The 17,941-nt window shown below is 56.1% G+C and overlaps 6 protein-coding genes across 6 annotated transcripts; 4 read left to right on the plus strand and 2 right to left on the minus strand.

The window, feature by feature from the left end:
- Positions 1-326: 326 nt before the first annotated feature.
- LY79DRAFT_581785 (uncharacterized protein) lies at positions 327-1,963 on the plus strand (the record flags this gene model as incomplete). Its single annotated transcript, XM_060560209.1, has 3 exons — positions 327-457; positions 679-699; positions 1,561-1,963. The coding sequence occupies 3 exons, from the start codon at positions 327-329 to the stop codon at positions 1,961-1,963; spliced, it is 555 nt and encodes a 184-aa protein (XP_060411579.1).
- A 1,687-nt stretch (positions 1,964-3,650) lies between these two features.
- On the plus strand, positions 3,651-4,954 carry LY79DRAFT_671767 (uncharacterized protein; the record flags this gene model as incomplete). Its single annotated transcript, XM_060563958.1, has 2 exons — positions 3,651-3,791; positions 3,845-4,954. The coding sequence occupies 2 exons, from the start codon at positions 3,651-3,653 to the stop codon at positions 4,952-4,954; spliced, it is 1,251 nt and encodes a 416-aa protein (XP_060411580.1).
- Positions 4,955-8,899: 3,945 nt separating this feature from the next.
- On the minus strand, positions 8,900-11,230 carry LY79DRAFT_592163 (YL1 nuclear protein-domain-containing protein; the record flags this gene model as incomplete). Its single annotated transcript, XM_060561383.1, has 1 exon — positions 8,900-11,230. One exon carries the CDS (start codon positions 11,228-11,230, stop codon positions 8,900-8,902), a length of 2,331 nt encoding a protein of 776 aa, XP_060411581.1.
- Positions 11,231-11,880: 650 nt separating this feature from the next.
- On the minus strand, positions 11,881-13,752 carry LY79DRAFT_581788 (Alpha/Beta hydrolase protein; the record flags this gene model as incomplete). Its single annotated transcript, XM_060560210.1, has 1 exon — positions 11,881-13,752. One exon carries the CDS (start codon positions 13,750-13,752, stop codon positions 11,881-11,883), a length of 1,872 nt encoding a protein of 623 aa, XP_060411582.1.
- Positions 13,753-13,886: 134 nt separating this feature from the next.
- Positions 13,887-14,675, plus strand: LY79DRAFT_303496 (uncharacterized protein). Its single transcript, XM_060552295.1, has one exon. The coding sequence runs from the start codon at positions 14,120-14,122 to the stop codon at positions 14,627-14,629; it is 510 nt and encodes a 169-aa protein (XP_060411583.1). The 5' UTR covers positions 13,887-14,119; the 3' UTR covers positions 14,630-14,675.
- A 1-nt stretch (position 14,676) lies between these two features.
- LY79DRAFT_303687 (uncharacterized protein) lies at positions 14,677-17,855 on the plus strand. Its single transcript, XM_060552297.1, has 4 exons — positions 14,677-15,037; positions 15,128-15,457; positions 15,510-17,250; positions 17,304-17,855. The coding sequence occupies exons 2-4, from the start codon at positions 15,141-15,143 to the stop codon at positions 17,490-17,492; spliced, it is 2,247 nt and encodes a 748-aa protein (XP_060411584.1). The 5' UTR covers positions 14,677-15,037; positions 15,128-15,140; the 3' UTR covers positions 17,493-17,855.
- Positions 17,856-17,941: the final 86 nt, after the last annotated feature.

Below are 17,941 nucleotides of genomic sequence, written 5' to 3' on the forward strand. Positions count from 1 at the left end.
TGGATGGCAGTGACGGACTCCAGTTCAGCGCAAGTCCGGTCGGGGGTAGGAGGTGAACCCCTGATGCCGCGAAAGACGAAGAGCTGATGGCAACGACATCCGTGAGTGACTCGGATGCGACCAAGGCGACTAGAATCGACGACCGTGACAGTCTGCAAGGGGCATCGGCCTTGCAGGAGGGATCCGTCATTAGTTTTGTGAGACCGAGACCGAGACCTTCGCAGCCAGCGTCGATGGCGTCTTGGGATCGCCAAAACACAGTCTCGATGACATGGGAGGCCGGGATTTTGTAAGTCGCCGGACGGCGATCTGGGGCAAGGCGCCCCATGGCAGGCTCCATGACGAGAACTGACAGTGCCAGGTTCCTTCAGCGTTACGTCTGGGGTTGGTGGTATCGTGGGCAAGCGACTCTTGTCAATCTGGATCTCGAGGCCGAGTCGGCAGAAAAAGAGTCAAGGTACCGACCGTGCTGCCGGGGCGGGGAGGCGGCTGGCTTGTGAAAATGTCATGCAACGTGTTGCGGTCGGCAAGCATCATTCATGTGCGTGGGCTGTGTTTGTCCATGACGGCGACGGGATGCACGCCATGTTTCTGCGTCCCGAGATACGAATGCAGTGCATGCGTTCGCGGTGCTCGGGGGCCGAGTGGGGCAGACTGACACACTACAGTTGGCAACAGGAGGATGTCTGGCCGTCCAAAGTACATCTGGGGGTGTACAGCAACGGTGCGGGGAGCGTCATCGGGCCTGCTGACGAATATCGTGGGTTTGTTTGATCGCCCACGACGCTCCTTCCCATCTCGTCTGTGGATGGCACGACATGGCGTAATATGACGCATCATTCACGACGGGACAGTCGATGCAGTGCGGTAGGGTTCAGTTCAGTGGAGAAGATGGTCTCGCAAGAGGCTTTTACTGTTGTGGTGTGTCTAGTACCTACATGTATCGGTATCCGTACCTGTTGATATGTTATTTCTGTGATTTGGGGAGCTTCCTTCCTCATGCGCAATGCCCCTGCAATTGGATTGAGGGGAAATAAGTCCTATGTCTTATGTAATGCCCTCGCAGCACAGTTCCGGACGAACAAGGCGCGATGACGATTACGATGCAGGCAAGGCAAGCGCCGACAGTCTCGGCAGCAGCGGCAGCAGCAGCAGCAGCAAGTAGGTACACACTAGCAGAGCACTGCATTGCAAGTCTGCAACCAGCAATGACACAGCAGCCCAGCACTCTCCACTGCATACAGCTAAACAAGTGGCGACCCGCGCCCTTCTTTGCTTTTCAGCCCATCCCATCTCCACTTTCCATTTCCTTTCCTGTCTTGTCTCGAGCCTAGGCGAGCTTCCCTCTGTCCCGATTCATCTCACGTCGCGAAAGCCGTGCACGGAGAGACAGGCGGGCCCAGCAGCCAACAGTCGACTAACCACAACCAATCACTGCCGTTGCCTGTCTGCGGCTCTGAGACCGGGATCATTGCAAGCGTTACAAACACCCTCTCAGCCAATCCCTATTCAACGGTGCCTTACAATTAGGGACCTTAATTACAGGATCCCGTCCAATAGATCCTCCCGCACGGCAACACACCCCCCCCTGCCCGTGCGCTCGGTACTCAACCTCGAACAGGGACAGCCCACTTGGTCTGAGGAGGCTTTGCTAGCCCTGGCCATAACCGCCTGGTACGAACCCGCCGGCTTCGTCTGGTCTTTTCCAGAGAGACGGATAGAGAAACTCCAGTTGCCGTCGGCTGCGTCAGGAATGGCTGGTGTTCCTATCGAAAAGAACCGTCGTCCTCTATGCCAGTTCCAACGCCACGACTCGCCTGGCCAGAGTCCCGAAATCGTCGCCTCTAGCCCGTTTCCGACCTGGTCCTCCTGTTGTCTTCACCATCGACGCCGCCAAGACCAAGACTGGGGGGCAGGCGGCGGCGGCGGCGCCGTATGCTCACCAGATCGAGAACAGAACTAGCCAAGAATCCTCCGAGGGCCCACCAATATTCTTTTTCTGCTCTGCCTTTTCCCAGAGACCCAAGAGATCATTCATATAGCCCGGGAGTACCCTGGTTCGGGCCAGGCAGACTAGGCGAACAGGGACCGTCTAATCATTCTCTCACCCGCGCTACTGCCTCAGCTTACGAAATCCTTGAGCAACTCTGTCGAGGGGCCTCTTCGAGACGTCCCCCAGTCTCCGTCCGAGGTTCATATTTATTAGAGGGCGCGGCCTGGAAGACACCTTAACCTTGACTCTCGACGCACGCAACTACCTAGCTCCTCACCCCGAAGACCAAAACCGACAACCAACCTACACAAAACGGGGTGACCTGACAACCATCTCAACTTCGAACACGTCCTCCGTTACGCCGCCTGTTTTCGATCCTGATACCGTACCTGCGTTGCCGTCTTTCCTTGCGCATGTCCAGACCCCCCGCCCGCTTGTTTCTCCAAGCGCTCGCCAGTCGCCGATCAACCTCACCCTTTCCAACGGCCGTCACGGCGCTTCCACGCACATCCCGCCCTCTCCATTGGCCAACCACCCCGTCCCCCAATTTCAAATCTGCCTCGCCTCACCTCTGTCGTGTGCTGCTCTGCCTCTATTCAGACAGAATGGGATTGTTCTCGGCGTTTCACTGATATCAAATTCGCCTGTGGTGTCCCGACCAACGCTGGCCCAGTCGACTTACAGCACGGCGGCCGGGCCAACGTGCAGCAACAAGCATCTGACTGCCCCAACATATCGTACCCGACGCCGCGGGTTAAAGCATTCCATTAATTAAGACATCCTTCCCGAGGCCCTTATTTCAATTGGGCTTCTGCCCGTCTTATTTCTAGCCATGGACCCTACGACGACCCTTTTCACCTTCATGCTGTGAGTCTCTTTCTCTTCTGACTCTCGGGCCAACCTTTGGTTCGTTCTCGTTTGTTTCTTCCTCTCGTCTCTGCGCCCCCCCATTCGCTGGTCGAAACCCAAAACTCCGTCTCCGTTTCTGCTTCATACCAGTATGATCCATCGTCCTCGTTTGGATGCACATAAAATTGTACGAGTGGCCAATGACCGGGCGTCCCCTTCGTCCCATCACTCCCTACATCTGGCTCTTGCCCAATCCTCCAGGGGCGAATCCGCCAGGCCTTGCGAAAGTTCGTCGCCTCCTCATTTTCCATAAACGGTTGAGGAGAGCATTCGGGATCAACCCCGAAGGCTGCTTGGCTCTGCTTTTCCGGCTGCTTGGGCTTATGTTTCGAACAATGTCGGATGGAAAAAGTTTGTGTCTGGCTAAGCTAGGCCCTACACCCTTTCCGACCCCGGCCTACGCCCGTTCCTCCCCCACCCCATCTCGGCCACCACCAGTGCCCAACAGCAACTTCCCGAGTGCTCCGTCAAACATGTGGTAAAGGCAAAAGGCGTCGCCGGTGTTGATCGGTTCCTTGCCTGCTCCTGAGAGAAGACAGGGTACCCGGTCCGAGCCTCGGCGTAAGCTTAGTGGCTGATGGCTTGGCCTTGCATCACGGCCTACACCCTCTTGCATAAATGGATTTATATAAGCCCCCCGAGCCTCGTCTACCTTGCTAACCACCACGGCTCCTTCAGTCAAACGCATCCCGATGTGAGATCAGTACACTTGGTTGGTTCATGGGACAACTTCTCCAAGTCTTATATAATGGAGCGAGACATTCGACGAGATCGCAGCCAGTGGCGCGGATGCTACACTTTCAAGGATATTGTTCTGGACGACGAGCCCGGCGCAAAGAATACGAAGCGTAACGGCGGACTGAAGATGGGACACACCTACTACTACTATGTGAGCAGCTGACGGGTCGAGTCTTTAAGTCCGGGTCACTGACAGCCATTCAGTACGAGCTCGACGGCACTCAGGAGAGTCACAACCCAGGACAGCCAACCACTACCCAGTGCCCTTATCTTCCCGGCCAGACTGTGAACAGGCTCGACATGCCGTATGAGATGGCTGAGCGCAAGCGAAGCGCATCTCTGGGTTCGCTCTACAACGGCGAATATAAAACCATGAATCCCGAAGACAAATTTGTGACTCCTCGACCACCACCACCCGTGCCGGGGGGCCAAATCCGGCGGCTTGGATCCGCGCCCGCCGCGCAACCCCAAAGGTCCCTCTCCAGATCAGGATCCACATCCCCACCTCCCTCGTGGCGCCGCATGTTCAACAGGAAGCCGTCGACGAGCCGTTCCACTGAGCGCGGCCGGCATTTTGATGACGAGGAGCGACCCCTTTCCCCGTCCTCTCCCTCGGACGACAGCAGGAGCATGGTATCGTCCGAGGGAAGCCGGACCCGCGACCTCTCCCCAGAGTCTCTGCGCCGGTTCCTGTCTGATGACAGTCCGTTTGCTGCCGCGTCTCCGAGCCCTTATGGGCGAGCCTCCGTCTCCATCCCCGACGACATTGCCGAGGAGAACGACGACGATGAGAACTTTGCCAACTCGGCTCTCTCCGAGATCAAACCGTACGCGACCAGCCTGTCGCCCCCTCCCTTCAAGCGCTGTCACTCTGACAGCACGCTTCCCACCGTCCACCGCACTAGTGTTCTCACCCGCGAGAAGAAATACTCGCCTCTTCCCCCACTTCCAGTCAAGGAGTTGAGGGAGCTGGAGATCGCGCCACCTGCCTCGCGCTTCTCTTTCTCTTCCGATTCAAGCGCTGCCTCCTCGATCGGGCCTGTTTCTCCCGAGGACGAGGCTACCTCCTTTTACGACTCTGCCGAGGAAGATCGCTGCTTCAACCAGAGCGATGTCAACCACATCCAGCCCCTGTCGCTGCCCAACACGAGGAAGCCGGCTCTGGAGCAGAACTACAGCTTGCCCCGCGCCCCCGGCATCAAACGCCATCCCGGTGTCCACACCGTCGTGGCTGCTCCTCCCGAGCATGCCCTCGACGACCTCACTCACGACATGAGCTGGATGGTTGACATCATTCGCGCCAAGGGTACCTGATCAGACTGACTGATCGCATATGCACGGACATCGGAATCCGTCGCACACATCATGATCTCAGAGTACGCAAGGTCGCATAGATGGTATTCAACATTTTATTGAAAAAAAAGAAAAAAAAAACACCCCTTAACCCCCTGGGGTCAAAGGCAGGACAACATTGGTGACCAGGGCCACCAGAAATGGATCACATATTGATACGGATTTTTCATGGAGTAACAAAGGAGATATACCCATTTCATTCCCCTTCTACTTCTACTATCACCACTACTACTTATTGCTACCATTCTTGGCTTTTATGCCAACGGCGCTTCCTTGGGGGTGGTTATATTTCAAGAGCTCGGGGGAAATGAAAGGGACATTGCAATGGAGGATTGCATGGGTTGGCGCAAATCGGGAATTGCTTGAGGAGTTCGGAGTATCTGGCCATATCTGATGTAGCAACACGTTGACATGCCGTGTTTGATGGGTGGTATCTACACAGTTGGCGCAAGGTATGATCGGTAGATGAATGAAACATCTTCAAAAATGACTCATAGCCGCCCGGATCCGACTTTGCGACGCATATTCGTTTCCCGTATGCACTAGGCTGCTAAATTGTCGACTAATTTACCCACACCCCCAAGTCAAATAAGCTTGCCTCTTCCGTGGCTGCTGTTTCCTCTGACTCCGAGGAAACATCGAGCCTCATTTTTGAGATGCTTGGGATCTGTGCGCACGAGGTTTCATAGTGACACGAAGCCGGGTAATGCTGGCGAACTGGTGGCTCGGCAGGCGCTGAGTCCGAACAGTAGCGGCAACGTTGGCTCTGCGGACCAACAGGCCCGCGTGGTACCAAGGTTTTTTCTTATTCTGTTTGGGCTCTGATCGCCAACGGCGGCGAAGTTGGATAACAGCCCGTACCTCGAATAAGGAGTACTTACTGCTTATATAAGCGCATTAAGTTAAACCTTAGCTAGGCAAGATGTACCATACTATCCCTGTAACCCTAACCCTGATTTCTAAAAGTTAATAAAATACGTTTTTATTACACTTTTATAATATATAACCCTAACCCTTGCTTAGTCATCATTATATCCAAGTGTTGGATAGCTTATGAGCACCTCGTAAGGACCTTATAACGAAATAGGTGGCGGCAGGGCAGTTATCTGACATTTCCCCTCTTTTGGGCGGCAGAAAAGTCATTCTTATCGAGGTACGTGTTGAAATGGCAAGGTTTCTCATGGGCGAACTCTGCTGATGAAAAAGGGGCCTTTTTTGGCCTAGCGCTGCATTTATTCGGTTTCTGACTAATATTTCCCCTCACGTTATCCAAGTTGGCGCGTTATCCAACATTCCCACCGTTGCCGATCAGGGCCTTGTTCTTACTTTCTCTTTTCTATTTTGTTTGGCGTTGATCAAAATAGAAAGAGGGAGAGAAATTGCGCCTTGTTGAATCATGAGACACACTTGGCCAAGAAGACCAGCCCTGTAAATAGTGCGGGACGATGAAGGGTAGTTTGTCCTTTTTTCTTTCTGAGCTGAGTGTTTTTTTTTCTTTTTTCTCCTTTCGTTGGCATGCTAGTCAGTGAATCTTGACAGACCGTCAGGAGACTCGAGGTCTCTTTCTCTCTTTCTCTTTCTCTCTTTCTCTTTCTCATGACTTGTGTTTCCTGCGGCGACTTACACGTCCCGACTGCTGCCTGAGCTCTCGCTGCTCAACGGTCCAGAATGCGTGGAAGGGAGAACCGGGAAACACAGAGATTTGCAGTTTTCATTCTTTTCTTTTCTCCTTCCTGTTTCTCGTCTGGGTTGCCAGTATTTCATCACTATTATTATTATTATTCTGTCTTTTTGCCGCGTCTGTGTACGTCGGATGTGAGAACTCGCCTGCTGACTCTCGCTACTGCTGGCAAGGAAGGATCAGCTCGCTTGGCCATACATAGTATACTTCCTAAGCCTTCTGCCATGTTGTCCCCGAGTCAGGATCACGAGATTGAACCGACCGGCTTGTCGTTATGGGTCCCTTGCTATGCTTTCTCCGGGTTCAATGACGACACTATCTACGATCCATGCCCTCCGATCTATCCATGGCGAGTCGCGACTGGCTGGATGAGACGGGATGGCAAAATAAGACAGCGGAAGGCGGGGCGTCCGGAGAGGACGGGCAGACATCATCGTGAATTCACTTAACCCAATCTCTGCCAAGTGATGCCAACCCAGCGCAGGACCTTTGACACGGAGGATGGACGAATGGCCTGAGAGCCGTAAACATTCTCGCGGAAAAAGTTGCCTGCTCTTGAGCCATCATCCGCCCATTTGGACCGGCCTGAGCTCTCCTGGGGGGTGGGGTGCAGCAAAAATGGAGACTTTGGGGATGATTGACACCATGACACCTTGGCACGCGGGTGCTTATTATACGAGAAGAGTAACATGGCCGAGTGAGCCTATTGCTATGGCCTAGAAAGGGGATGAAAGTATTACTGTATTAAGTATTGCGCATGATACATTTAGTGTGTTTCTCTAACTATGCCACTGTCATTGTCATTGTGTACCTGTGAGACCTTAAGAGGGGACCACCTTGTAGATGTACCTAAGTGTGGAAGACCCTGCGCACAGGTCAGGAACCTGACATTGAGTCCGGAAAACTTTCGAGACGGCCGCCCGGAGTCTGCTGGTGCGTGCGTGTGTAATGTGCATAGGGTAAAGAAAAGGAGGGATGGGGGTTGGCCTCTTCTGACAGGCTGGCAACACACCGTTGCGTCTACAGACGATGGTGCTTTGACGAAACTTCGCGTCCCGCGTCGGCCAGCCCTACGCGGTGCCTTGCCTCACTTCCATATTCAAACAAGCACGCAATATATTTTCGGACGCGGGGATGTACGCCATGTCTACTGCGTGCGAGTGTCGACGTGGGTCATGGATGTCCACGCATCATCTCTGATTCTCCAACCTGGCACACGGACGCAATCCCTCGTAATACCTCCCCTTCTGTCGCTTGACTACCTATGCATATGCAGGTTGAATTCGAGACCACGACTCGTCCAAGGTCGCCTCCCCCAAACTCTTCACACGGACGGATAGGCCCTCGCGTCGTGTGTGTAGGTATGTGCCTGGTCTGAAAGAGGGGATGTCGCGCCCGTCCCAACTCTGCGCAAAAGATCTGGAGAAGGCAAGGTCAATCACCACACCCACAACGTCCAAACAAATGTTTAAACAGGCTTTTTTATGCCCTCGGCCATCCCCTCGGCCATCCCCTTTTCATTCGCGGCTATCCTCTTTCGCTCACCTCTAACAGTTTCTGAAGCCCTTCTCCCCCCCTTTCTCACGGACCGTGGCCCATCACACGACAGGACGAAAACGACGGGAGAGACAAATGGAGGGACCTATTCTTGTGCCCCCCATCTCTAGCTTTAACCTCCCGCTGCAGGCATCCTACGGAACACCGAAAAGCTTGCTCATATACCAACCCGCCCAATCGCTTTGCCCACTGCCTTTGGAGCCCAGCTTACGCGTATGCATTTGTGCATTCGTCGTAAGTCGCTGGTGTAGCCTATTCAGACGAGGGTCGAGATGGCAGTTATATGAGTATGCAGCAAAATGGCACGGGCGAGGCGGCAATGGCTCATCGTCAGGGTAAACACCCCGAAAGAGGTTCGCACGGCGGGTTATTGTCACAATATACTACAGATAACACCAATGCAGACAGCCGGCCCATAACAACGCCGGACTGAAGACTCGGTTCTTCACAAAACCGCTCCCTTGACGCCGAATTTCTCGTAACTTCCCAACCCGCTCCCTCCCAGTCTGCCTCTGTTTCGGGTCTTCCACCTCAGTCCGATCGGGTGAAGCCTATGGCAGTTCAGGGCGCAGGCACAACTCGTTCGATATTCTCAAACGCCCAGCTTCGTTCCCGCATAAACACTGTCAAATTACTCGGGCGAACCCCTCGAGAAAGTTAGCCTCTACTCAGACGGCGGGTGGCACAGAGGCCGCACCGGGTTGCGATGCTGGCTTGGCAGCAGCCGGTTTCGCACCCTGGTCTTGGTTCTGAGCTTCCGCTGGCGGTTGCGATGATTGTTGCGTCTGTGTCTGCGTCTGCGGCGCCGACGGTGGCGGCAAGGGTACCGTGGCGTCTGCCGTCTTAGTGGGCGGCTTTTCTTCCACAGCCGCCTGGGCAGGCGGTGTGGTCTTGTCCGCCTTCGTCTTTTGGCTCTCCGTGCCCTCCCCGACAGTGGCATTGCCATTTTCCTTCTCTTTCGTCCTGGGCTCCTTAGGCTTCCCCCCCTTCAGAAACCGCTCCGGCACACCACGGGCGGCGTAGGTGCAGCTGCCGACCCATGCGCCGAGGAGACTGCTCCACTTGTACTCGCCGCGTCGGAGCCGCTGGATCTCGCGGTACGCATAGGCGTTGAAGTACGGCAGACCCGTCTCGGGGTCGCGGTAGCGGGCCGTGTGCGCCGTGATGACGCACACAGGGCGGGGTGCTGGCTTCGCAAGGCGATCCATCCGCCGTCCGAAGAGAATCTGGGTCTGAACCGTCTTATCACGGATGAGCTCTTCGTCAAAGCTGCGGAGGATGAATGCATTGCGCGCAACCTCGCTTGGAGGCGGCTCCTCCGGGGCTGGAGGAACTGCCGGCGTAGGCGTTGCAGGCGGCGGAGGAGTGGAGGCTACTGTCGGCAGGGGGGGTTTCGGAGGAGCGGGAGGTTGAACCGGTTGAGTTGGTGCGGGTTGATGGGATGGATGGGGTGGTGCTAGGGTGTGTGCCGGTGGTCTCGCGGGTGGCGGAGGAGGAGCAGGCATAGAGAGAGGAGATTTATGTTGCGTAGTATTTGGCGGCGCGAGCACGTTGGATTTCGGCTGCGTCGTGTGCTGAACGAGGTGTATGCCAGCTAGAGGCGGAGCCAGGACCGGAGGCGCGAGCACTGGGGCTGCCAGGACAGGCGGCGAAGTCTTGGGCGGCGGAGGCATAGGCGGGGGAGCCACCAGCGGTGAGCTCAGCGAAGGAGGTGGCGGTATCGACGGTGGCGCCATCAGCCTGGGTTTGTCCTCAGGTCTGGGTGGTGCGGGTGAGACAGGGGGCAGTGGTGGGATGGGGGGAGGCGCCATTACACGAGGCCGGTCCTCTTCCTTCACAGCTAGCATGGCTTCCGACGGTGCCGCGGCTGGTGGTGATGAGTGTTTGGGGGCGTCACTTGGCTGTGAATTCTCGGCATCTGCTGGCGCGGGAGAAGCAGATGTCGCACCCGGTTTTGCCTCGGCCTGTCCATCTGGGGTTGTTGACGGAAGTAAGGATGTGGAGGCGGCGCCCGTCGCTGTGCCCTCCTCCTTCTTGGACCCTTCCTCGTCCTTGTCCTTGCCCTTCGCCTTGTCCCCCTTGTCCTTCTTCTCCCGCTTCTTGCGAGGGGCCTTCTCCTCCTCGGCCACCTTGCCCACATGCTTCAGGTGGTTTTCCCACTTGCCAATGCCACTCCAGTAGGTGATTACTGGTCCTTTCAGTGTCCGGTTGTTCAGCGCCGCCAGTTTGGCGAGGCGTTCCTCTTCGCGCGCCTTCTCGGCCACCTCCCATCTGTTCAGCGATTTCGCGTTTCGCTTCTCAACCAAAGCAGCCTCCGCCAGCCGTTCGGCCTGTGTCATTGGGGGTTTCTTCATTGCCTCGAGCTTCTTGGCCTTCTTCTCCATCACGGCCAACTGCTTCAGCCGCTTCGCCTCACGCTCCTTCATCTGCTGATGTAGCTGCTCCTTGCTGAGCATCGTAGTCTGACGTAGCGAGGCGCGAATGGGCATGTCCCCGGGAGAGGGCAGCCAGCTGGTTCGTTCCGACTTCTTCTTGGGCCGTGGCGCTGGGGAGGCCGCCTGGTCGATGCGGACCTTCTTTCTGAACTTGGCGGGGATGGCGTCTTGGGCTTTGCGCTTTCGCGAAGCCAACTTCTTGTCCCTTGCCTGCTTCTCGAGCTCCTTTTCTCCCTCGAGATCATCTCCACGGTTCTGCTCGTCCTCGTCGTCGGAAGACGAGTCCATCTGCACGTCGGAACCCGCGTCGTCGACATCGGTAAAGCCTTCGTCGTTGTCATCTTCAGCAAATAGCAGCTCGAGGTCCGAGTCGGGTTCTTCGTTAGCCAGCATCGACTTCATTCGGTTGCCGGCCGTGGACCGCTTTGAACGGCCAGTCACCAGCCATTCGACCGTTGTCGGCGTGCTCATCGTCGGGGTATCATTTTCGCTGTCGCTTCCGCTTCCAGAGTCCGAAGACTCATCGCGCGATGAGGATGTGGGCTCGTTCGCTGTTGTAGCCATCGCGTCTGTCGGAGTCGAAGGGGTGAAGAAAGGGGACCACCTAGCCCATTTCTGCAGCGCGGTGGACGGTGCGACGTGGCCAGTCGCTCGATCGATGAGGAAACGAGATGCGTGTTGGGACGATAATCGGTACTCGAGGCGTTAATGAAAAGAAAGGAGAAAAAAAAACCCCGGGGAAAAAATAAGTAGGCGTCAGACGCGTCGTAGCTGGGGGGGAAAAAAATCAGAAAGGTGGCGGCCGTCATAGCACATGTGACGTTTAACCGTCCTTGCAAGCCAGGGCGAATCGGTAGTTGGCGGGCTATGGCCAGCGGCCCGGAGTGCTTAGCGGGGCTTTAGGGACTCCAAGTCCGCGTGCGCCGTTGCACCTAATCCTGACCCAACGACGTGAAGAGCATAGCGTTCTGCTGGGGCAGTTCTTTTCAAAATGCGCACGCGTCGCCTCATGAATCCTGTTTTAATAGAAACCAATATAGTGGTGTGATCAATTCAAGGCCGATCAAGCCGGCTGCTAGCTACATGTGTATTCAGTGGTCAAACGCCGTTTAATGATTCATCCAGTGTTCACGAGCCCGCCCCAATCCTAAAATACAACCCAAGAAAAAAAGAAAGAAAAAAGTTTCACCAACAATCAACACTCCCATTCAACATCACAGGTCCTCGCTGCTGCTTTCGCTACCCTGGCTCCATTCTTTGCACCACCCAAACCAGGACCTTCTCTGGCAGTGGGGATCCGAAGGAGGTGCCTTCGTGGGGGCTGATGTGGGGGTTGCCGTAGGAGCGGGAGTGATGCCATGAGCCGGAGTCGAACCAGGCAGTAAGGTCGTGGTGCTGGTCGCCGTGGTCTTGTCCTTGCAGCCAAACCACCCGGGGGTCAAGCAGGTAGTCGTTGCGCTGGTGGTTGTCGAAGTCGTTGTGGTCGTCGTGATCGTCGTGGTCTCATCCTTGCACCCAAACCATCCGGGTGTCTTGCAAGTCGAAGTGGTCGAAGTGGAGGTCGTAGTCGTGACTGGGGTAGTCGTCGTCTCATCCAAGCAACCCCACCAGCCTGGTGTCTGGCAGGTTTCTGTACGAGTGCGCGTCTTGGACGTAGTTGAAGACCTTGACGTTGTGGTTGTCTCCGTGCCGTTGCTTTCGTACATCTTCCAATTGGCGCAGTCTCGGCATTCGGGAGTGGCCTTGCACTCGGGCACGTTGTCGTATTTCATGATGACGTCGTGGATCACAGATCGAATCTTATGCGTTCCGATACCGACTCTCCAACCCTTATCAGCGACAACATCGTAAACACACTCGAGCCCAGTATGGCAGGCTGACTCCATGGCATACCCGGCGAAAGAGCACGTCGCAGTGGCTCCATTGCAGGTACCGATGTAGATGGGGTCTGCTGTATGGCCAAAGTGATACGCACCAGTGTTCTGGCGGGCCTGGTGAACCATCTGGTCCGCACCCGGAGGTACAGGAAGACCGAGCCTGCCGGCAGCGAGCGCCTCCGGCACGGCCTCGAAGGTGACAGTAGGAAGGCCATAGGTAAGTCCCAGCAGAGAGCTGACAGCACCACCCAGCGAGTGGCCTGATAGCCAAATGTTGGCGTTAGGGAATATCTCTGTGACGTTGGAGTACAGTTCCTTGGCTGCCGTGTAGTATCGGTGCTCATCCCGGAGTGCTTCAACAACACAGGTGTTGTTGCACGAGTACGTGGACGTTGCGCAGTCACAGACCTGATGCCAGGTCCACTGTCCCTGCTGGGCACAGCAACAGCTGAAGAAGAGGTTGTCGTTGACCTTGTCGTTTGTGGTGGTCCCTTCTCCGTCGAAAATGGCAGTAGATGTACCTTTCAGCCCGATCACAACGGTGGAGTTTGTCGAGTCTGCCCAGATATGCCCGCGCAGTCCGTCGGCTTCCCATCCAAAGTCGGCACTTCTGTTGTACGGACCACCGACCTCTTCCCAATCTGCCTTTCCCTCCTCTTCGATATACGCGTTCGCAGCCATGATGGCAAGGCTGATGACAGTAGCTTTGTCAGTGATGTTAGGTCCGGGAACCTCGTCGAGGGTCCAGTCGGATGGCGACATGATGTTGACATAGCCGCGCTGTCGAGCCTCGGTAACCATCGGGTCGACGACAGACGGCCGGCGGTCAACCATGCGCTCGATCTTCAGCGGTGCGCTCTTAACGGCCAGAGGCATCACCTTCTCCCTCTTGAACCCGTCCTCCTCGGCCAGCCAGACCTGGCTGCCGGCGTCGTCCAAGTGACGGACATCCTTTCTCCGGTGCAGCTGAGGATGCCGGTAAGTGCCGTGGTGAAATACGTGTCGTAGCGTGAAGAGGTGTTCGGCCGAGGCGGGTTGTTGGGTGCTGGGCGGAAGCAGTGGTCCAGGTTGGAGGGCCGCCTCCTCATGGTTGAAAGCTTCCCCAACGGAAGCCAAGGTTGGCGATATTGCAAGGAACGACAAGAGGAGCTGTGCCGTGACTCTGCCCGCAGAGGTGCATTCCCCTCGTCCTCCCAGTCTCAGTTTCATGTTGTCCAACAGCTCACTGAGCAAGTAAAGATAGAATTGCAGTGTAGAGAGAGTGTTGTTGGTAATGAGATGGCGTTGTGGAGTTGGGCCCCAAGAGAAGAGGCGGGCGGGAAGGGTGAATGATGCCGATGTTAGATAGGCGGACTGGCCTGCCCCGGGGTTATGACAGCATCAAGTGCGCGGTGTTGGCGCTGTATATGTTACCTCCGAGCCGCGGAGGGTGCACAGACGCGATATGATAACCCACAGATAAGTCTCCGACTCTGGTTTCCTGTTAGCATCTGACGCGTAAACCCAGGCAAACCCTTAACGGATCTCATCGACAAGTACGCGTATTCTCACGTCTGCTGATTAGTGGCGACCAGGGATGCTCCAGCCGGCATGTGACCAGTGCCAGTGTATCCGTACCCTCAGACGCGGCGGCGGGGGCGGGCTGCCTGGTGCCTGGCACCCACTGTTCCACGCCACCCAGGGGCGCCTCGAGAGGCATCTTCAGCGCGCTTTTGGTTGCTCGACGCATCCGTCGGTTCCTGCAGTTATCATGGATGGGACACCCATCACTAATGACGACCGGAGGCAACACTCATGCTTCGTAACAAGGTGCCGTGTGAACGCGGTAACGGAGGCAACGTACCTAGATACTAAAGGCATACCCATTCGGCACGCCTCTCTGCATTGTCCACCTTTTGACAGCAAGAAGGAGTCATCATGGAAGCAGCAGCTCCTCGAGCGAGGTTTAAGCCACAGTCTCACATTTAGGAGGAGCCTGGAGTCCCGAGGCAGAGGGCCGGCCTCCCCTGTCGCCCTCGTGCCCCCAGCACATGCATGCACTGAAGGCCGGATCCGTCTGCAGATGACACCTTCCAATAAGACATGAGCGGGGACATGGGCGGGAGCTACCTTGCCTTAGCTAGAATATTGCACTACCTGCGTTACCTACCTATCTACCTATGCCACCTTGTTGGAACTCAAAGCTCCTCGACCATCAACCTGTAACCCCCCGTTGCTTTCCTACCCCTTTGCGCCGGGCTAAACAGACAGGTCGTGCATCCTTCAAACGTTCAGACATTGTTTTGTAAGAGATGCTAATATAATAATAACTGCCATCTTTGGCCATCAACCGAGAGCCATCATCCCTGCTCTGCTGCTCCATTTATGGCATAAATCCGCCAGTACGCGACTCGACTATCTGGCATAGCACCGCCAGGGATCTGTTTCCTCTGGCATCGGGTTTCAAGACCGCTTCTAATACTTCATGCCGGCTTGACTTGAGTGCAACGGATAGGTAAATCCGTCTTCCCCCCCGGTTCGGGACAACCAGCGTCTCTCGCTCACCTCTCCCGCACATCATCAGACTGACAGAGATGGCTTCCAGCATCGTCGAGACCATGTTGCCCACCGGCCCCTCCAAGTCCCCAGCTGCCCGTCCGAGTACGATACGGACGCCGTCCTTCACTCGCCAGAGCGAAGATAGCGACCCTCTCCGAGTGCCGAAACGAGCTCAAACATTCCAGAATGGCACGGCAACCGACCCCTTGGCCACGTCGACCATCTCCAGCATATCGACACAACCAGACAGCTCCGAGGCTCCGGATGCATTCGAGACGGCCGCGCGGCCCTCGACAGACAACGACGACGGATTCGATGGCAGAGGTTCCGTGGACCTCGGCGAACTCCCCATCGAGCTCGTCAGTCTAACAGACAGGTGCGGTATCACGCCAGCTTGCGACCCTGTGTTACATACTGACCGCATGCAGCTTCGTCGAGTCCCTTACCACCAAAACCTACCCGACGCCCTTGACCCTAGACAAGGTCTCCGAACTGTTCCAAGATTTCTATCAGGTCGCATCGACACACGTCAACACACACATCTCTAGCTTGATCTCTCGGCATAACCGGGATGCGTCGCCTGCGCCGTCCGCGTCATCCAGGGTCTCCACAGCCAGCAGGCTTCGGGCCAAGGCGGCTTCTCTCGGAAGCAAGGATAAACCCAAAGTCCTCCCCGAGCCGGAACAGCAGATGATCACCGCTGAGGAACTAGCCAACAGAAAGAAGGCGCGGAGGGCCATTGAGGCCAAGCGGGGCATTATCGAGGAGGCTGTTGAGAGAAGACTGTGCGAGGGCATCTACCACAAGATCTACCGCCACAAGAGCACGCAAGACGAAGCACAAGACTCCAAGCTGAGGTCCAAGACCGCAGCACTTGCACTCGTCGGGATCGGCCCAGCCGACCTGGGCATCGACCTCGGCGATGATGCGTCGCAGACCCCCGAGGCGGCTGCTGAGAAGGCAGAAGAGATCAAGAAGTCGCTCGAGCAAGCAAGGAGGGACTTGATCCTCATGAACGAGAAGCGTTATCCGCTCGGAAAGGTGCACCATTTAAAGGCGGCTCACAAGAGCATCGTGGAGACTCTGGCTCAATTTCACCCATCGGCGTCTGCGGATGAGATCATGCCTATGCTCATCTTCACGCTCATCACACTCCCTCCCGAGCATCTCAACGTCATCAGCGACCTACACTTCATTCAGTACTTTAGATGGGAGCCGAAGCTAACGGGCGAAGCTGCCTACTGCTTGACAAATCTCGAGGCGGCCATCAGCTTCTTGGAGACGGTGGATTTGTCCACGCTAAGGGCCGACGAGCTGCCACAGGGCCCCGCCAGAAGTCTGAGCCAACCGGGCACCCCACGGGCTGACACATTCCCTCCGGCCTTCCCGCCCGGGTTGACGGTAACAGCGGATCCCACGGTGGATACCAACTCTGGCAACGCCATCCCCACGAGACCTTCGCCGTCGTCTGCGGCGTCGTCTGGGCTCCGTGCAGCAGTTCAGGCTCGGAACAGGAGGCTGAGCGAGCTGGTCAACACGCCGGCCCAGGCCATCGGTGCCGCCAGCGACGCCGTGCTCAACACGGCTGACCAGCATCTGAAGACCATCTCGACGAGCTTGGGTGACAGTTACAAGTTTCTAGTCGGCAAATTGCGCGAGACCCAAGGGACGCCGACTGAATCTGGCCAGGGCCTTGTCGTACCCAAGACGCTCGACGATGCCAGGAAGCTGATGAGTACGCCTCCGCCCGATGAAGAAGGGTCTATCAGCGGTGCCAGTTCTGTCCACGGCACAGAGGAGGCCGAATCCACTCGCCGTCCTCCTGTTCGCGAAGATAAGGTCTTGAACCTCATCGGTGGGCGAAAAGCGAGCCGAGACCACAGCGCCGACAGCTCTCGGAGCGTGAGCAGTTCGAAGAAGGTACTATTTGCAAAAGAAGGGGAGAAGGACCTAGCGGCGCCATCTTCTGCGGCCGTTACTAACCCTCTCGACTCTGTGCGAAACTTTGGCAGCTCGTTCTCCAGGTTTTCTGGCATGAGCATGATTCGTGGCCTTAGCAGGACTGCGTCTACGCCCGTGACTACAAAAGAAACACCCAAGGACGTACCGAGAGACGGGCCATCAAAAAGCACGGCAGCCAAGGTGGCCGAAGGCGGCGACCTAGCAAGTGTACGTTCCCTTGCAGAACAACCGAGAACTGCAGCTAACTCAGCATGGCACAGGCTTTCCCGGACATAGCGGCTGCCCTGCCGCCTAAGCAGGCACCCAAGGTCAACCCGCCAAACAAGCGGTTCATGGAGTTACAGAACCCCGGCGACCTCAAGTTGGGCGAGGTTCTGGACCTTTTGCGCGACTATAGGCGGCTGGCCAACGCGCTGAAGGAAATGGGGGCCTTTGAGGGGTCGAAATGAGGACGGGGGGAGGAAGTCGGATAGAGAGAATCGGTCAGGGAAGACGGCCTGGACAGACAAGACTTATTGCACTCGTGAGACTCTTGAGGGATACGGACAAGCATACTGGACACTGGCGTTTTGTTATTCGTGCTGCTCTTGATTCAACCATCTGTCTGCCCACAATAGGCTGAGGCACCCAGCGTAAACTCGGATCCGAGGGGGCGACGAAAACACCAAGAGGTACACTACACAAATGTAAGGGAATTTCCGTGTTGGATTATTAGATAAAGGTTTTCTACAGAAGCAGTCGCAAAGGACCGTTATATCCAGCTAATACAATCTCACCCTTCACACCAAGGGGGGTTGGCGGGTTTGCTATTCTACGTGTTGTAATAGACATGTATCTCATCAGAAGAGCAAAGAGAAAGAAGAGAAGACGAAACAATCCCCCCCCCCCCAGGCCTCCT

The sequence above is a fragment of the Colletotrichum navitas genome (genome assembly GCF_030913465.1).
Source record: "Colletotrichum navitas strain CBS 125086 chromosome Unknown LY79scaffold_54, whole genome shotgun sequence".
Classification (NCBI taxonomy): domain Eukaryota; kingdom Fungi; phylum Ascomycota; class Sordariomycetes; order Glomerellales; family Glomerellaceae; genus Colletotrichum; species Colletotrichum navitas.